The 14,249-nt window shown below is 46.3% G+C and overlaps 1 protein-coding gene across 1 annotated transcript in view; it reads left to right on the top strand.

The window, feature by feature from the left end:
* The window catches only part of il1rapl2 (interleukin 1 receptor accessory protein-like 2), a gene marked incomplete at both ends in the record, with an annotated part of 457,831 nt that overhangs the window by 382,210 nt on the left and 61,372 nt on the right, over positions 1 to 14,249 (top strand). The window contains one exon of the mRNA XM_079250294.1: positions 8,663 to 8,808. Coding sequence (XP_079106420.1) covers positions 8,663 to 8,808 — 146 coding nt within the window. The remainder of the gene's footprint in view (positions 1 to 8,662; positions 8,809 to 14,249) is intronic.

The raw sequence follows: 14,249 nt of genomic DNA, 5'->3' as shown, positions 1-14,249 counted from the left end.
GAGCTATGACTTTATGCAAAGGGTTGGAGTTTCTCCTCCACCCCGCTCACCTTCTGAAAACATCTCTATGGAAAATGTAAACACATCCTGTCAATAATTTAATATGAAAATATGCTGAAAGTTGAGCCAATACGAGCAGCAGCATCAGTTTCTCTGCAGCTGCTGGCTGCACACAGCTTCAGTCCAGCTACTTGGCATTTCTGCAACTCAGCTATCATAGTTCATGCTTCCTTCATGTGCAATGAATATGTAATTACAGTGGCTGTATTTAGGCCATTGCCTTATTCATATTTTTGCTTGAAAGCAGCTGTGGCCCATTTGTGTAGCGAGGCGGAGAAGTTCCTTTACCTGCTTCAAGTCGGGAATCTGCTTTTATTTCTGTTAAAGTTTCACCTTTTCCTTTCCTTCCAGGCAGTTCTGTGTCCGTATCACTAAAGTTCTTTCAGTGCCAGGAGTTCTGGCTCATCGGGAGAACACTATGGGTTATTTTCTTTGTCACCTTTAAATTCCCCGTTGTTTGTTCCGTATGCGTTATCTTTTCCAGATATGAACTGGTCACATGACCTCCGATGTCACGTCCAGAGACACGGAAATGCATAAAAACACTTTTGCAATGTTTATAAAAACATCTGAAACCCTCTCAACAGAGCGTAGAAACTTAGTATCGAGGTTTCGTTCTTTTTTTAAATGTAATTGTTTCCATCAGCGTTTTATTATTGCAATATTTAGATTTTTGTGTGATTCCAGATGTAATGGAAATCCACCTGGCTGAACCAAGCGAATGCTGTGTGTCTCATCAGACCAGACTGGTTTTTTTGGGTTTGAGGAAGATGACAAAGTTTCAGAAAAGCTCCAGACCAAAGTGACTGACGGGTCACATTTGAGCCGAGAGCAGTGAGGTCAAGTCATCTGAGGCTTGTGAGGAGCGGCGCCACCTATCTGAACAGAACCATGAAGGACAGGAGGAAAGGTTTTGGGATGGAAGGGCAGCAGCAGGTCCACATATAGAAACTAAATCTTAATGCATTTCATAAGGAGATTATCGGTTTGGACAGGATACAGGCTGGAGTCCGTATCTGTAGGACGGACGTGTGGAAGTGGACTCCAAGCCACAAGAGGCTGACTCCCACTCAGACCAGTGCTGTTTGTAACCGGACTAAAGCAGATTCTATAACTGCAATAAAATTACAGTCCTAGATTAAAGCGAGAAGGAGGGAGGCAGAAGGAGGAGGGAGGTGATGGGAGGCTGTGGGTGAGGGTAGGCCTGTGGGAGGGAAGGTGAGAAAAAGGGTGAGAGGAAGTGATGAGTTTTAAATTGAGGATTTTAGCAGGTCACTGCTTCGGACAGAGACCTCTGACGCTCACCCCTGTTAGATGTGAGAGTGACGCAAATGCTGAAGGGAAATGACACAAAAGGAGAAACATAAGGAGAAAAACGAAAACAGAGATCATTCCAGACATTTCGCAGATTTATCCCTTGACCCTCTAACCAGAGGTCACAGACTGGGGAACGTTGGGAGCAGATGGATCCAAACTGGGACAAAATGTTCATGTTTTTTATCTCTCCAGAACTGTCAGCACTAAAACATCTCCAGTTTAGTTCTGCTTCCCTTTGTGGGAGCTGTTCGCTGCAGAAATGATGTTAAATGAAGGTGAACTTCCTGTGGTGGCAGAGACGTACTGGGTACAGGGCTCAAAGGGTTAACCATCAGCAACATTATCCATCATCCTGAACTTGCATTCAGAGGTCTCTGCTCATTTGCTAAAGGGGTCGAAGAGAGCATGAATATTGAGAAGGTTTGGACTCACATTCCCACAGGGATCGTTCTCGCTAAATGTTTGTGTTTATGGTGAATTTTCCTGCCTGGAAGGACTTGGATAAAGTCTTAAATGAGAGGCGCCGACCTTTTTCAGGGAGGTTTGTTAAGAGAATATGTTTGAAAGGTGGAGGGAGGTGGTTGAACTGTTCCCAGTCCCATGTGGATCAAACCCTGAGTGAGTTTACAAGCTGATCAGCTCGCATTGCGAAGGTAACTAAGGCATGTAAGAGCTATGCCAGCGTGGTACGGCCCGCATGGCTGATTTCCCAACACCAGGGCTGATTCTGCAGTGGGTGTTCTCATTAACTGCAAAACCTGGTTTGGTTGGTCCAATTACCGTAACTTTAAACTATCCCTGTCCGTAACATTGAGGAATGAATCTGACCCCAAGTCCTTTTTTATCGTTTCTTGTTTTCCTTCCACTTCAGCCTTCAGTGAGTACATTAGTTGTGCCAGATCGTTAGTTTTTCAGAAGCACGCTAGTTTTTCCTCTAATGAAGCTCATTCTGCATGAGTAGTCACCTCACGTGCAAATAATCATTTACAGATTTGGTGTGTTCGGAACAATTCATAATAAAATCTGACCTAAAAGCAAAAGGCCAACTGGTGTCAGCAGTTCCAGCAGAACTGGGATTATTTATGTATCGAAGCTTGAAACTGGTCCAGTACCTCCTGCATGACAATCCACAGTGATCCATGATAACACCGTTATTTATCACATTTTCATCATTACCACTGCTGTGTTGTTAAGAAACCTCTACTTTCACCTGGACACGATGATGTCCACCAATCAGAGTGTTCAGATTGGAGAATCTCAAATATGTCAATCAGTCTGTTCAGTTTCTTTAAACTGAGTCAGTAAAAGCCTCCTCTTGTGGTCTGGAGGCAGAAGTCCCAGCATGCTGCTCAGTGAACAGTCGTATCCTCAGCCAACCTGGCAGCCAGAGAAAAACATTCAGATTTCATATTTCAAGAAACCTTTCATGTGTCCAACCTTTGCTTTTCCACCAACGCTACACTGACATGGACAACCTGACCTGGACAGCTGGTTTTGGCATCGATAGCTCGGCCAATCAGCAGCTGCATCAACGACCAACAATCCCTCTGCGGGGGTGCATTCTGGCAAACCAAACTTTATTCACGAAGCACTTTGGTCCCAGATAATGTGGCACAAAGTGCTTGACGGATATTAAAAAGAACTAAAAGGAAAAGCCGATCCCCTCCATCCACACACACACACACACACACACACACACACACATACGACACATGTTTCCAACACCCCATCCTAATCATCTCACACACACCTGCTGAGCACAGAGGAGCCCGGTAAGGAAACGTCACAGGAGCCGTCTGCACCAGGAGGCGACTCACCACGGCAACCGGGGCACCGGCACGAGCACCTGTCAAAAGACCAACGGCGTGAACGGCACCACTGCAGCGGACACGGCGCCGCTGCAGCCAGCAAAACGCCGCTGCAGCCAGCAAAACGCCGCTGCAGCCAGCAAAACACCGCTGCAGCCAGCAAAACGCCGCTGCAGCCGACACGGCGCCGCTGCAGCCAGCAAAACGCCGCTGCAGCCAGCAAAACGCCGCTGCAGCCAGCAAAACGCCGCTGCAGCCGACACGGCGCCGGCGCAGAAGGCGTCCTCTGAGGAACAACGGAAAATACGCAACAATGTTGAAATACATTAAAACGATAAAGACTAAAAGGAGTCATAAAAAAATAAAAGTATTTCCAGAAATAAAATACAACTCATATTAAAACAACATAAAATGTCCTCAAAAGGAACCAGGTTCAAATGAATAAATAAATAAATAAATAAATATCCACACCAGAATAATAAATAGAGTAAAAATCTCTTTTCAGAGCCGCTCTTAAAAACATGAACGTTCTCTGCAGCCCTGAGCTCCTCCGGCAGGCAGCTCCAGAGGCGGGGGTCGTCATGTGGACAGGGTCGTCATGTGAACAGGGTCTTCATGTGAACAGGGTCGTCATGTGGACAGGGTCTTCATGTGAACAGGGTCGTCATGTGAACAGTGTCATGTGAACAGTGTCGTCATGTGAACAGTGTCGTCATGTGAACAGGGTCATCATGTGAACAGTGTCGTCATGTGAACAGGGTCGTCATGTGAACAGGGTCGTCATGTGAACAGTGTCATGTGAACAGTGTCGTCATGTGAACAGTGTCGTCATGTGAACAGGGTCATCATGTGAACAGTGTCGTCATGTGAACAGGGTCGTCATGTGAACAGTGTCATCATGTGAACAGTGTCGTCATGTGAACAGTGTCATGTGAACAGGGTCATCATGTGAACAGTGTCGTCATGTGAACAGTGTTGTCATGTGAACAGTGTCATCATGTGAACAGTGTCGTCATGTGAACAGTGTCGTCATGTGAACAGGGTCGTCATGTGAACAGGGTCATCATGTGAACAGGGTCGTCATGTGGACAGGGTCTTCATGTGAACAGGGTCGTCATGTGAACAGTGTCATGTGAACAGTGTCGTCATGTGAACAGTGTCGTCATGTGAACAGGGTCATCATGTGAACAGTGTCGTCATGTGAACAGGGTCGTCATGTGAACAGTGTCATCATGTGAACAGTGTCGTCATGTGAACAGTGTCATGTGAACAGGGTCATCATGTGAACAGTGTCGTCATGTGAACAGTGTTGTCATGTGAACAGTGTCATCATGTGAACAGTGTCGTCATGTGAACAGTGTCGTCATGTGAACAGGGTCATCATGTGAACAGTGTCGTCATGTGAACAGTGTCGTCATGTAAACAGTGTCGTCATGTGAACAGGGTCGTCATGTGAACAGGGTCGTCATGTGAACAGTGTCGTCATGTGAACAGTGTCGTCATGTGAACAGTGTCGTCATGTGAACAGGGTCGTCATGTGAACAGGGTCGTCATGTGAACAGTGTCGTCATGTGAACAGGGTCGTCATGTGAACAGTGTCGTCATGTGAACAGTGTCATCATGTGAACAGGGTCGTCATGTGGACAGGGTCTTCATGTGAACAGGGTCGTCATGTGAACAGTGTCATGTGAACAGTGTCGTCATGTGAACAGTGTCGTCATGTGAACAGGGTCATCATGTGAACAGTGTCGTCATGTGAACAGGGTCGTCATGTGAACAGGGTCGTCATGTGAACAGTGTCATGTGAACAGTGTCGTCATGTGAACAGTGTCGTCATGTGAACAGGGTCATCATGTGAACAGTGTCGTCATGTGAACAGGGTCGTCATGTGAACAGTGTCATCATGTGAACAGTGTCGTCATGTGAACAGTGTCATGTGAACAGGGTCATCATGTGAACAGTGTCGTCATGTGAACAGTGTTGTCATGTGAACAGTGTCATCATGTGAACAGTGTCGTCATGTGAACAGTGTCGTCATGTGAACAGGGTCGTCATGTGAACAGGGTCATCATGTGAACAGGGTCGTCATGTGGACAGGGTCTTCATGTGAACAGGGTCGTCATGTGAACAGTGTCATGTGAACAGTGTCGTCATGTGAACAGTGTCGTCATGTGAACAGGGTCATCATGTGAACAGTGTCGTCATGTGAACAGGGTCGTCATGTGAACAGTGTCATCATGTGAACAGTGTCGTCATGTGAACAGTGTCATGTGAACAGGGTCATCATGTGAACAGTGTCGTCATGTGAACAGTGTTGTCATGTGAACAGTGTCATCATGTGAACAGTGTCGTCATGTGAACAGTGTCGTCATGTGAACAGGGTCATCATGTGAACAGTGTCGTCATGTGAACAGTGTCGTCATGTAAACAGTGTCGTCATGTGAACAGGGTCGTCATGTGAACAGGGTCGTCATGTGAACAGTGTCGTCATGTGAACAGTGTCGTCATGTGAACAGTGTCGTCATGTGAACAGTGTCATCATGTGAACAGTGTCGTCATGTGAACAGGGTCGTCATGTGAACAGGGTCGTCATGTGAACAGTGTCGTCATGTGAACAGGGTCGTCATGTGAACAGTGTCGTCATGTGAACAGTGTCATCATGTGAACAGTGTCGTCATGTGAACAGTGTCGTCATGTGAACAGGATCGTCATGTGAACAGTGTTTTTCAGCCTTCTTTTAGCAAAGAGACACTTTATTAACTGAAAAAGTCCCAGCACACCAAACACCAATAATGTTTTAAACTAGATGAATAATAAGAAGTCCATCTTGTCGGGGTTTTGAATAGAAATCAGATGAACAAGAAAATTACTTTATGATCTTTCACTCGACTTTTTACACCATTTAGGGGGAATTGGATGATTTCTCACCTGATGGTTTCTCACCTGATGGTTTCTCACCTGATGGTCTCTCACCTGATGGTCTCGCACCTGATGGTCTCTCACCTGATGGTCTCTCACCTGATGGTCTCTCACCTGATGGTCTCTCACCTGATGATCTCTCACCTGATGGTCTCGCACCTGATGGTCTCGCACCTGATCATCTCTCACCTGATGGTCTCGCACCTGATCATCTCTCACCTGATGGTCTCTCACCTGATGGTTTCTCACCTGATGGTCTCGCACCTGATGGTCTCTCACCTGATGGTCTCGCACCTGATGGTCTCTCACCTGATGGTCTCTCACCTGATGGTCTCGCACCTGATGATCTCTCACCTGATGGTCTCTCACCTGATGGTCTCGCACCTGATGGTCTCGCACCTGATGGTCTCTCACCTGATGGTCTCGCACCTGATGATCTCTCACCTGATGGTCTCTCACCTGATGGTCTCTCACCTGATGGTTTCTCACCTGATGGTCTCTCACCTGATGGTCTCTCACCTGATGGTTTCTCACCTGATGGTCTCTCACCTGATGGTCTCTCACCTGATGGTCTCGCACCTGATGGTCTCGCACCTGATGATCTCTCACCTGATGGTCTCTCACCTGATGGTTTCTCACCTGATGGTCTCTCACCTGATGGTCTCTCACCTAATGGTTTCTCACCTGATGGTCTCTCACCTGATGGTCTCTCACCTGATGGTCTCTCACCTGATGGTCTCGCACCTGATGGTCTCTCACCTGATGGTCTCTCACCTGATGGTCTCTCACCTAATGGTTTCTCACCTGATGGTCTCGCACCTGATCATCTCTCACCTGATGGTCTCTCACCTGATGGTTTCTCACCTGATGGTCTCTCACCTGATGGTCTCTCACCTGATGGTCTCTCACCTGATGGTTTCTCACCTGATGGTCTCTCACCTGATGGTCTCGCACCTGATGGTCTCGCACCTGATGGTCTCGCACCTGATGGTTTCTCACCTGATGGTCTCTCACCTGATGGTCTCTCACCTGATGGTCTCTCACCTGATGATCTCTCACCTGATGGTCTCGCACCTGATGGTCTCGCACCTGATGGTCTCTCACCTGATGGTCTCTCACCTGATGGTTTCTCACCTGATGGTCTCTCACCTGATGGTCTCTCACCTGATGGTTTCTCACCTGATGGTCTCTCACCTGATGGTCTCTCACCTGATGATCTCTCACCTGATGGTCTCGCACCTGACGGTCTCTCACCTGACGGTCTCTCACCTGATGATCTCTCACCTGATGGTCTCGCACCTGATGGTCTCGCACCTGATGGTCTCTCACCTGATGGTCTCTCACCTGATGGTTTCTCACCTGATGGTCTCTCACCTGATGGTCTCGCACCTGATGGTCTCGCACCTGATGGTCTCGCACCTGATGGTCTCGCACCTGATGGTCTCTCACCTGACGGTCTCTCACCTGACGGTCTCTCACCTGACGGTCTCTCACCTGACGATCTCTCACCTGATGGTCTCTCACCTGATGGTCTCGCACCTGATGGTCTCTCACCTGATGGTCTCTCACCTGATGGTTTCTCACCTGATGGTCTCTCACCTGATGGTCTCGCACCTGATGGTCTCGCACCTGATGGTCTCGCACCTGATGGTCTCTCACCTGATGGTTTCTCACCTGATGGTCTCTCACCTGATGGTCTCTCACCTGATGGTCTCTCACCTGATGGTCTCGCACCTGATGGTCTCTCACCTGACGGTCTCTCACCTGACGGTCTCTCACCTGACGGTCTCTCACCTGATGATCTCGCACCTGATGGTCTCGCACCTGATGGCCTCGCACCTGATGGTCTCTCACCTGATGGTCTCTCACCTGATGATCTCTCACCTGATGGTCTCGCACCTGATGGTCTCGCACCTGATGGTCTCTCACCTGATGGTCTCGCACCTGATGGTCTCTCACCTGATGGTCTCGCACCTGATGGTTTCTCACCTGATGGTCTCTCACCTGATGGTCTCTCACCTGATGGTCTCGCACCTGATGGTCTCTCACCTGATGGTCTCTCACCTGATGGTCTCGCACCTGATGGTCTCTCACCTGATGGTCTCGCACCTGATGGTCTCTCACCTGATGGTCTCTCACGCCTCAGAGGCTGAAAAGTGGATTTTCAGACTGAACCAGCGGATCTCAGGGTCCGTTTCTCTCGGCTGTTTTCCCACTTTGATGCGACCTGACTTGACCACATGAAGCATCTTCAGATATGATGGAGAGTTCATGGTCGAGCGGGCTTCTCCGTTCGGTCCAGCAGGTTTTCTGTGCATCCCTGCTCCAACACACCTTCTGCAGAACTTTACCGGCCGTGAGAGCCATCTGATTCAGGTGTGTTGCAGCAGGAAGACACTGAAAGCCAGCTGGACTGCAGCCGTCGTAGAACCGAACTGAGCAGATCTGCGGTGCACTGAAGCAAACTGACTCGTGTCTGCTGAAACGTGCGGCAGCTCATGCGGAACCTAAACATGGCGGCTGTGTTTGTGACGTTTGCTGTCTCTTTGTCTGTCCAGGATCCTGAGGGAGCATTTGGGGGAGAAGGAGGTGGAGTTGTCGCTGACGTTTGACGCCGTGGAGGAGGCGGATCTGGCCAACTACACCTGTTACGTGGAGAACCACATCGGGAAGCGGAGTGGGAGTGCCGTTCTGCAGAAGAAAGGTAGATTCTTCCACCTTTCTGCCTTTTCTTTCCTTCATTCCAACAGATGTTGGAGCCTGAATCTACTTTGTGTTGCAGAGTAACGTCATGCTGCTTGTTGTCTTTTTCACCTTGAACAGAAATATTTCCTGCAGGGCTTCAAATCAGAACCCAGTTTAGTTTAGTTTCTTAAGGATCCCCATTAGCTGTAGCAAGCTCCAGCAGTTCTTTCTGGGCTCCACCACAATTATATCAAAATAAAAACTTGTAAAAAGTGACATCAATATTTCAGTACAGTCCTGGAATACAAGGTATTTACATCTTCAAAATCATCTCTTTACATCCATTTTTACATAAGTAAATGCATGCATGTAATGTCCATTCATATTACATCCTGTCATGTAAACTATTCATTTACAAAAAATACAAAAAATATGCTTACTTATAATTGGATATAAACCTATATATTTAATTATCTATAATACAAATATTCAAGTACACCTCTATCCACATTATCAATCTGTTTACATTCATTTGTATTTAATATACTTATTACCAAACCCTTATAATTATTATTTCTATAGATACCTGTACTTTTGAAAAATATTCTTTTAATAATATTTTAAAGTTTTTAAGGTCAGTGGTTAATTTAATGTTCTTCGGTAGAGAATTCCATATTTTCATGCCTCTATACATAACTGTTCTCTTTATGGCATCTGATTTTGCTTTAGGCAAGCTAAAATTTCCATCTTTTGCATGTCTTGTGGTATATTTGTGATTTCCAGCACTAAAAGTAAGGTTATTAAATAAAATAACAGGTAGTTTTAATACAGATATATTTCTAATCACAACTGTCAATGTATACGAGTCTGTCTTTGACCAACAACCAGTTAAGTTTCTTCTGCATTGTGATGATATTTGTCCTGAAATCATCTGTCAGTACCATTCAGGCAGCTCTGGGTTCTACATGTTGTAGTGGAACACCTCCCTTGTGGCATTTGACCAAACGACTGGACAGTAATCTTGTTGAGATAAGATCAGTGATTGAATTATCGTTTTGCGTCATAAAAGTTGCCTGCCTGAACCAGAAGGCTGCTGCGATGTGAAGAACTTACCTCCACACATTCAACACATTCATCCAGAAAAACAGAGAAAGTTCCAGATCCGAAGCCGGGGAGTTTCGTTGCTGATTAAACGGATTTTCTCCGACAGCAGATTGATAACGCTCCGATGAAACCCTCGCGTCTCGGTGTCAAGCTTGTAGCAGCAGAGTGACAACATGATATGAGCTTTTCTTATCTGATCCTCAGCAAGACAACTAATATCTGAAGTTTCACACTTTGCCATTAATCAATGAATAACCAATGAAACAGATTGACGGGCAGACCTTTAACACACACTCCGATGCCAACAACGTCCCATTTTGTAATATTCTCCAACTTTTAGTTTTAAATACAGCGTTTATACTCGGCAGCAGTGTGTTGGCCAGCCAGCTCCTCTCCTCGCCGTGTCAGAAAACAGCTTTCCATCCGGGAAGGGGGGAACGTTTCCAGTCATGTTGATGGTTTTTCCCACAGGACTTGAGTGGGTCCCTATTAAAAAAGTTTTTATTTTATTTCTCATGTTCTTCAACAGCCCTGCGATGGACTGGCGAGCTGTCCAGGGTGTACCCTGCCTGTCGCCCAAAAGCCAGCTGGGATAGGCTCCAGCTCCCCCGCGACCCTGAATTGGGTTAAGCGGTTTAGAAAATGAATGAATGATTGAATGTTCTTCAACAGTAGTTATTAAATTTTGGGTTTATAACTAAGAACTTTCCTGTTTTGGGCAAAGTGAATAATCAGACTCAATAAAAGCTCATAAACATTTAAACCCAAAACAGACGATGGATGGAAGATGACCTGCTTCTTTACACCTTACCTAGGGCGGCAACCCGTCCCGTAAAAAACAGAATCGTCCTTTAATTGACAGACAAATGTTGCGTCTCGGATTGAACCAAAAAGCCAAAGGACTGAGTGGTTGCCAAGGTAACGGCTAAACTAGCATGGTGCTATTCTGCATTTTCAGGGATGTCTGATGGACGTCCGATGTCTGGTGGACGTCCGATGTCTGGTGGACGTCCGATGTCTGGTGGACGTCCGATGTCTGGTGGACGTCCACAACAAAAAAATGGAAAGTCCTTCAGGAATTACTGTGATATCTGGGAATGTTTCATCATAAACAGAAATGTGCTGTCGAGTCATGTTTTTGTCAGACCATAAATGTCGTATTTTAACCCCTAAGTGCCTGAACTTATTTGCAATTAATTAAATAAATTATTGAATAAATACATTAATAAATAAATAAATGATTAAATAAATAAATAAATTATTTAATAAATAAATTTAAATTTTTTTAAATAAAAATTAAATAAATTAATAATTAAATTTGTAACAAATGACAAAAATAAATTTGTTTTATTCAACAAATAAATGTTCAATGAATGAGTGACTGAATGAAACAAACAAATGCAAACAATAAGAAATATAACATTTATATATAAATTGGAGTGAATAAAATAAATAAGATCAATAATGAGGTAAAAAGAAAAGAAGGTTTGTTGCATGTTTACAACCAGATGTGATCTGGAGCTCTGGATCTGGAAGGATCTGGTCCGACTTCTCTGCTTCGAGTCATTTGGGATCAGGAATAAAAACTACGTCAGACACGATCAAACTTTTTTTTCACTTGTTCTTTGCTCCTTTAGCATTTAAATCTATTTTTCTGTTTACATCTTCTGACTGAATGAGAAAAGGCAGCGTGAACCTGGCAGGTTGTGCACGATAAAAACCTTTTAAATGTAAAGCTTCTGCATTGTGTTCTCTCCAAAGCTTTGCTTTCGTTCTCCTTCTCTGCTAAATATAAAAGTCTGTCTGCTCCAGTTACCTACGACGTGTCCCGTCTCTGTTAACAAGGAATACCCCTCCAGCCCAGGAAGCCATGCTGCTTTCATGGCCTAGTAAATCCGCGTAGATGTGAACATCTTCCGAGATAATCAGGAGCTAACACGTGTGCTGTTGTTTCAGAAAAGCGTGCGATGTAAAAGCTTCGTCTCAAACATCTGGGTTGCTGCTCCGAGGCAGATTCACAGTGATGCTCCTTACGTAATAACACTCTTCATCTCCAGACAATGGAGGACAGAGGAAGTCACAGGGCTGCGTTTGATTGGCAGCCGACTGCTAGAAAGTGCAAGAAAGACGGAGACAAAATAATAATCATCTTAAAAATGCATGGTTTCCACATTGAATATGCATGAACTCCTTTTGTAAGACATCTGCAGCAGACCTGCAGCATCTTGCTCTCCGTCTGACGGGTCAGAGGTCAGAAACCCGCAGAGACGAAGCCGGAGCGGCGACGGCCCGGAAGAGGAATTCATACTCTGACCTCCAATCTCAGAGGAAAACAGAGCTGCATGGAGCCAAAGAAAACACGCCACCGAGATGCATGCATGGAAAATGAGCTGCAATGCAGAAAGATGCAAACAGACGTCGGAGGGGGGGGCGGGACGACTTTCTCTTTCCTCATCTGCCTTCTCACTTATCTGATAAGTCACAAGTCAATACTTGACCCAAGAAAACCGTGCGTGTGCACGTCCGCAGATTTATCACACATAGACGTTGTGATAAACAGCTGCATGTCAGGAGTTATAACCACCACAAGGTGGCGCTACCCAGCTGTTTGCAGACAGCAGAGCTCCTCCGTGCTGCTGGGCCGGCTACGGCTCATCTGCAGGGTAAACTGGCTCATCATCAGTCCAGAAGCAGACACATCAGGGCAAAGCCTGCAGCTTCTCAGCAGATGAAGTGAGTTAGATGTTAAACAGCCGACTTTGTGTCAAAGACGAAGCTGCAGAATCGCTTCTGTTTGTTAAAAAGAAAACATGAAAACAAGACAAGAAGCTGGATGGTGATGCTTGTTAGTCGTTACAGTGTCGTACAGGCAGATCCAAACGATTGTCCAGTCAGAGTATAACTGCCTCGTGTGCACACGTTCAGGGATCTCCAGATCCGGTTCTTGAAGGCCAGTTCCTGCAGATACTGGATGTTTTTCCACTTCAACACTCCTGATTCAAATAATTCTGCATTCCCATCAGGAGAATCCGCTAGACTCGGTCCGGTTGGGGACATGGTCCAGCTGTAGGGGGGTGTATCCATGCAGATCGTGTTCACGCTGCACTTTGGTGAAACCAGCCAAACCATTAGAATAATATCTCCCCATTCCCACCAGAGGTGGCGCTGCACTAGTGTTTAGCAGAAGAGAGGACCAGACCGGCGTGAAGAAGAAAACTCTGTTTCCTCCACCTGCCAGTTAAACATGGAGACCAAACTATGGCTGTTTTGGGTTTTTATTGTGTCTTATGCAAGTATCCTGCAGAAATCCACTGCAACAATGGACGCAGTATGAACACCAGACGAGGCAGAGGACCCTTAACGCCATCGCTATGGATTTACCCACAATGCAATGCTACGCCACATGCAGGAAGGGACTTGGTTTGTAGTCCGCTTCCTGGATTCGGTCCGCTTGGAACGGACCGAGACCTGCGTTTGTAGACGGACCGAGTCTGATTCTGTGATCCAGATCAGAATTCATTTGGAGCGTTCACATTTCCCCAAACGAAGCGACTTTCCGAGGAAACGGACTCGGATCAGAAAGGCTGATGTGGACGTCTCCTTCAAAACACTCGCGGCCACTTTATCTGTTTATTACCTGTTAACACAAACAGCCAATCAGGTGGAGGCAACTTGATGCATTTAGGCGTGATGAAGACGACTCGCCGAAGCTCAAGTCTTGGTTCTACTGTGAGCCTGACGGGGAAACCTCGTGAAGGTTTTCAGAAAGGAGCGGGACCTCCGTTTGGAGGAGGATCTGCAGAGTCTGCTGGTTTTACTGGGATCAGTCTGCAGAGTCTGCTGGTTTTACTGGGACCAGTCTGCAGAGTCTGCTGGTTTTACTGGGACCAGTCTGCAGAGTCTGCTGGTTTTACTGGGATCAGTCTGCAGAGTCTGCTGGTTTTACTGGGACCAGTCTGCAGAGTCTGCTGGTTTTACTGGGATCAGTCTGCAGAGTCTGCTGGTTTTACTGGGACCAGTCTGCAGAGTCTGCTGGTTTTACTGGGATCAGCCTGCAGAGTCTGCTGGTTTTACTGGGATCAGCCTGCAGAGTCTGCTGGTTTTACTGGGATCAGTCTGCAGAGTCTGCTGGTTTTACTGGGATCAGTCTGCAGAGTCTGCTGGTTTTACTGGGATCAGTCTGCAGAGTCTGCTGGTTTTACTGGGATCAGTCTGCAGAGTCTGCTGGTTTTACTGGGACCAGTCTGCAGAGTCTGCTGGTTTTACTGGGACCAGTCTGCAGAGTCTGCTGGTTTTACTGGGATCAGCCTGCAGAGTCTGCTGGTTTTACTGGGATCAGTCTGCAGAGTCTGCTGG

Source organism: Telmatherina bonti (assembly GCF_933228915.1).
Source record: "Telmatherina bonti genome assembly, chromosome: 12".
In the NCBI taxonomy this organism is placed as follows: Eukaryota; Metazoa; Chordata; class Actinopteri; order Atheriniformes; family Telmatherinidae; genus Telmatherina; species Telmatherina bonti.
This window is presented reverse-complemented; position numbering and strand designations above follow the sequence as displayed.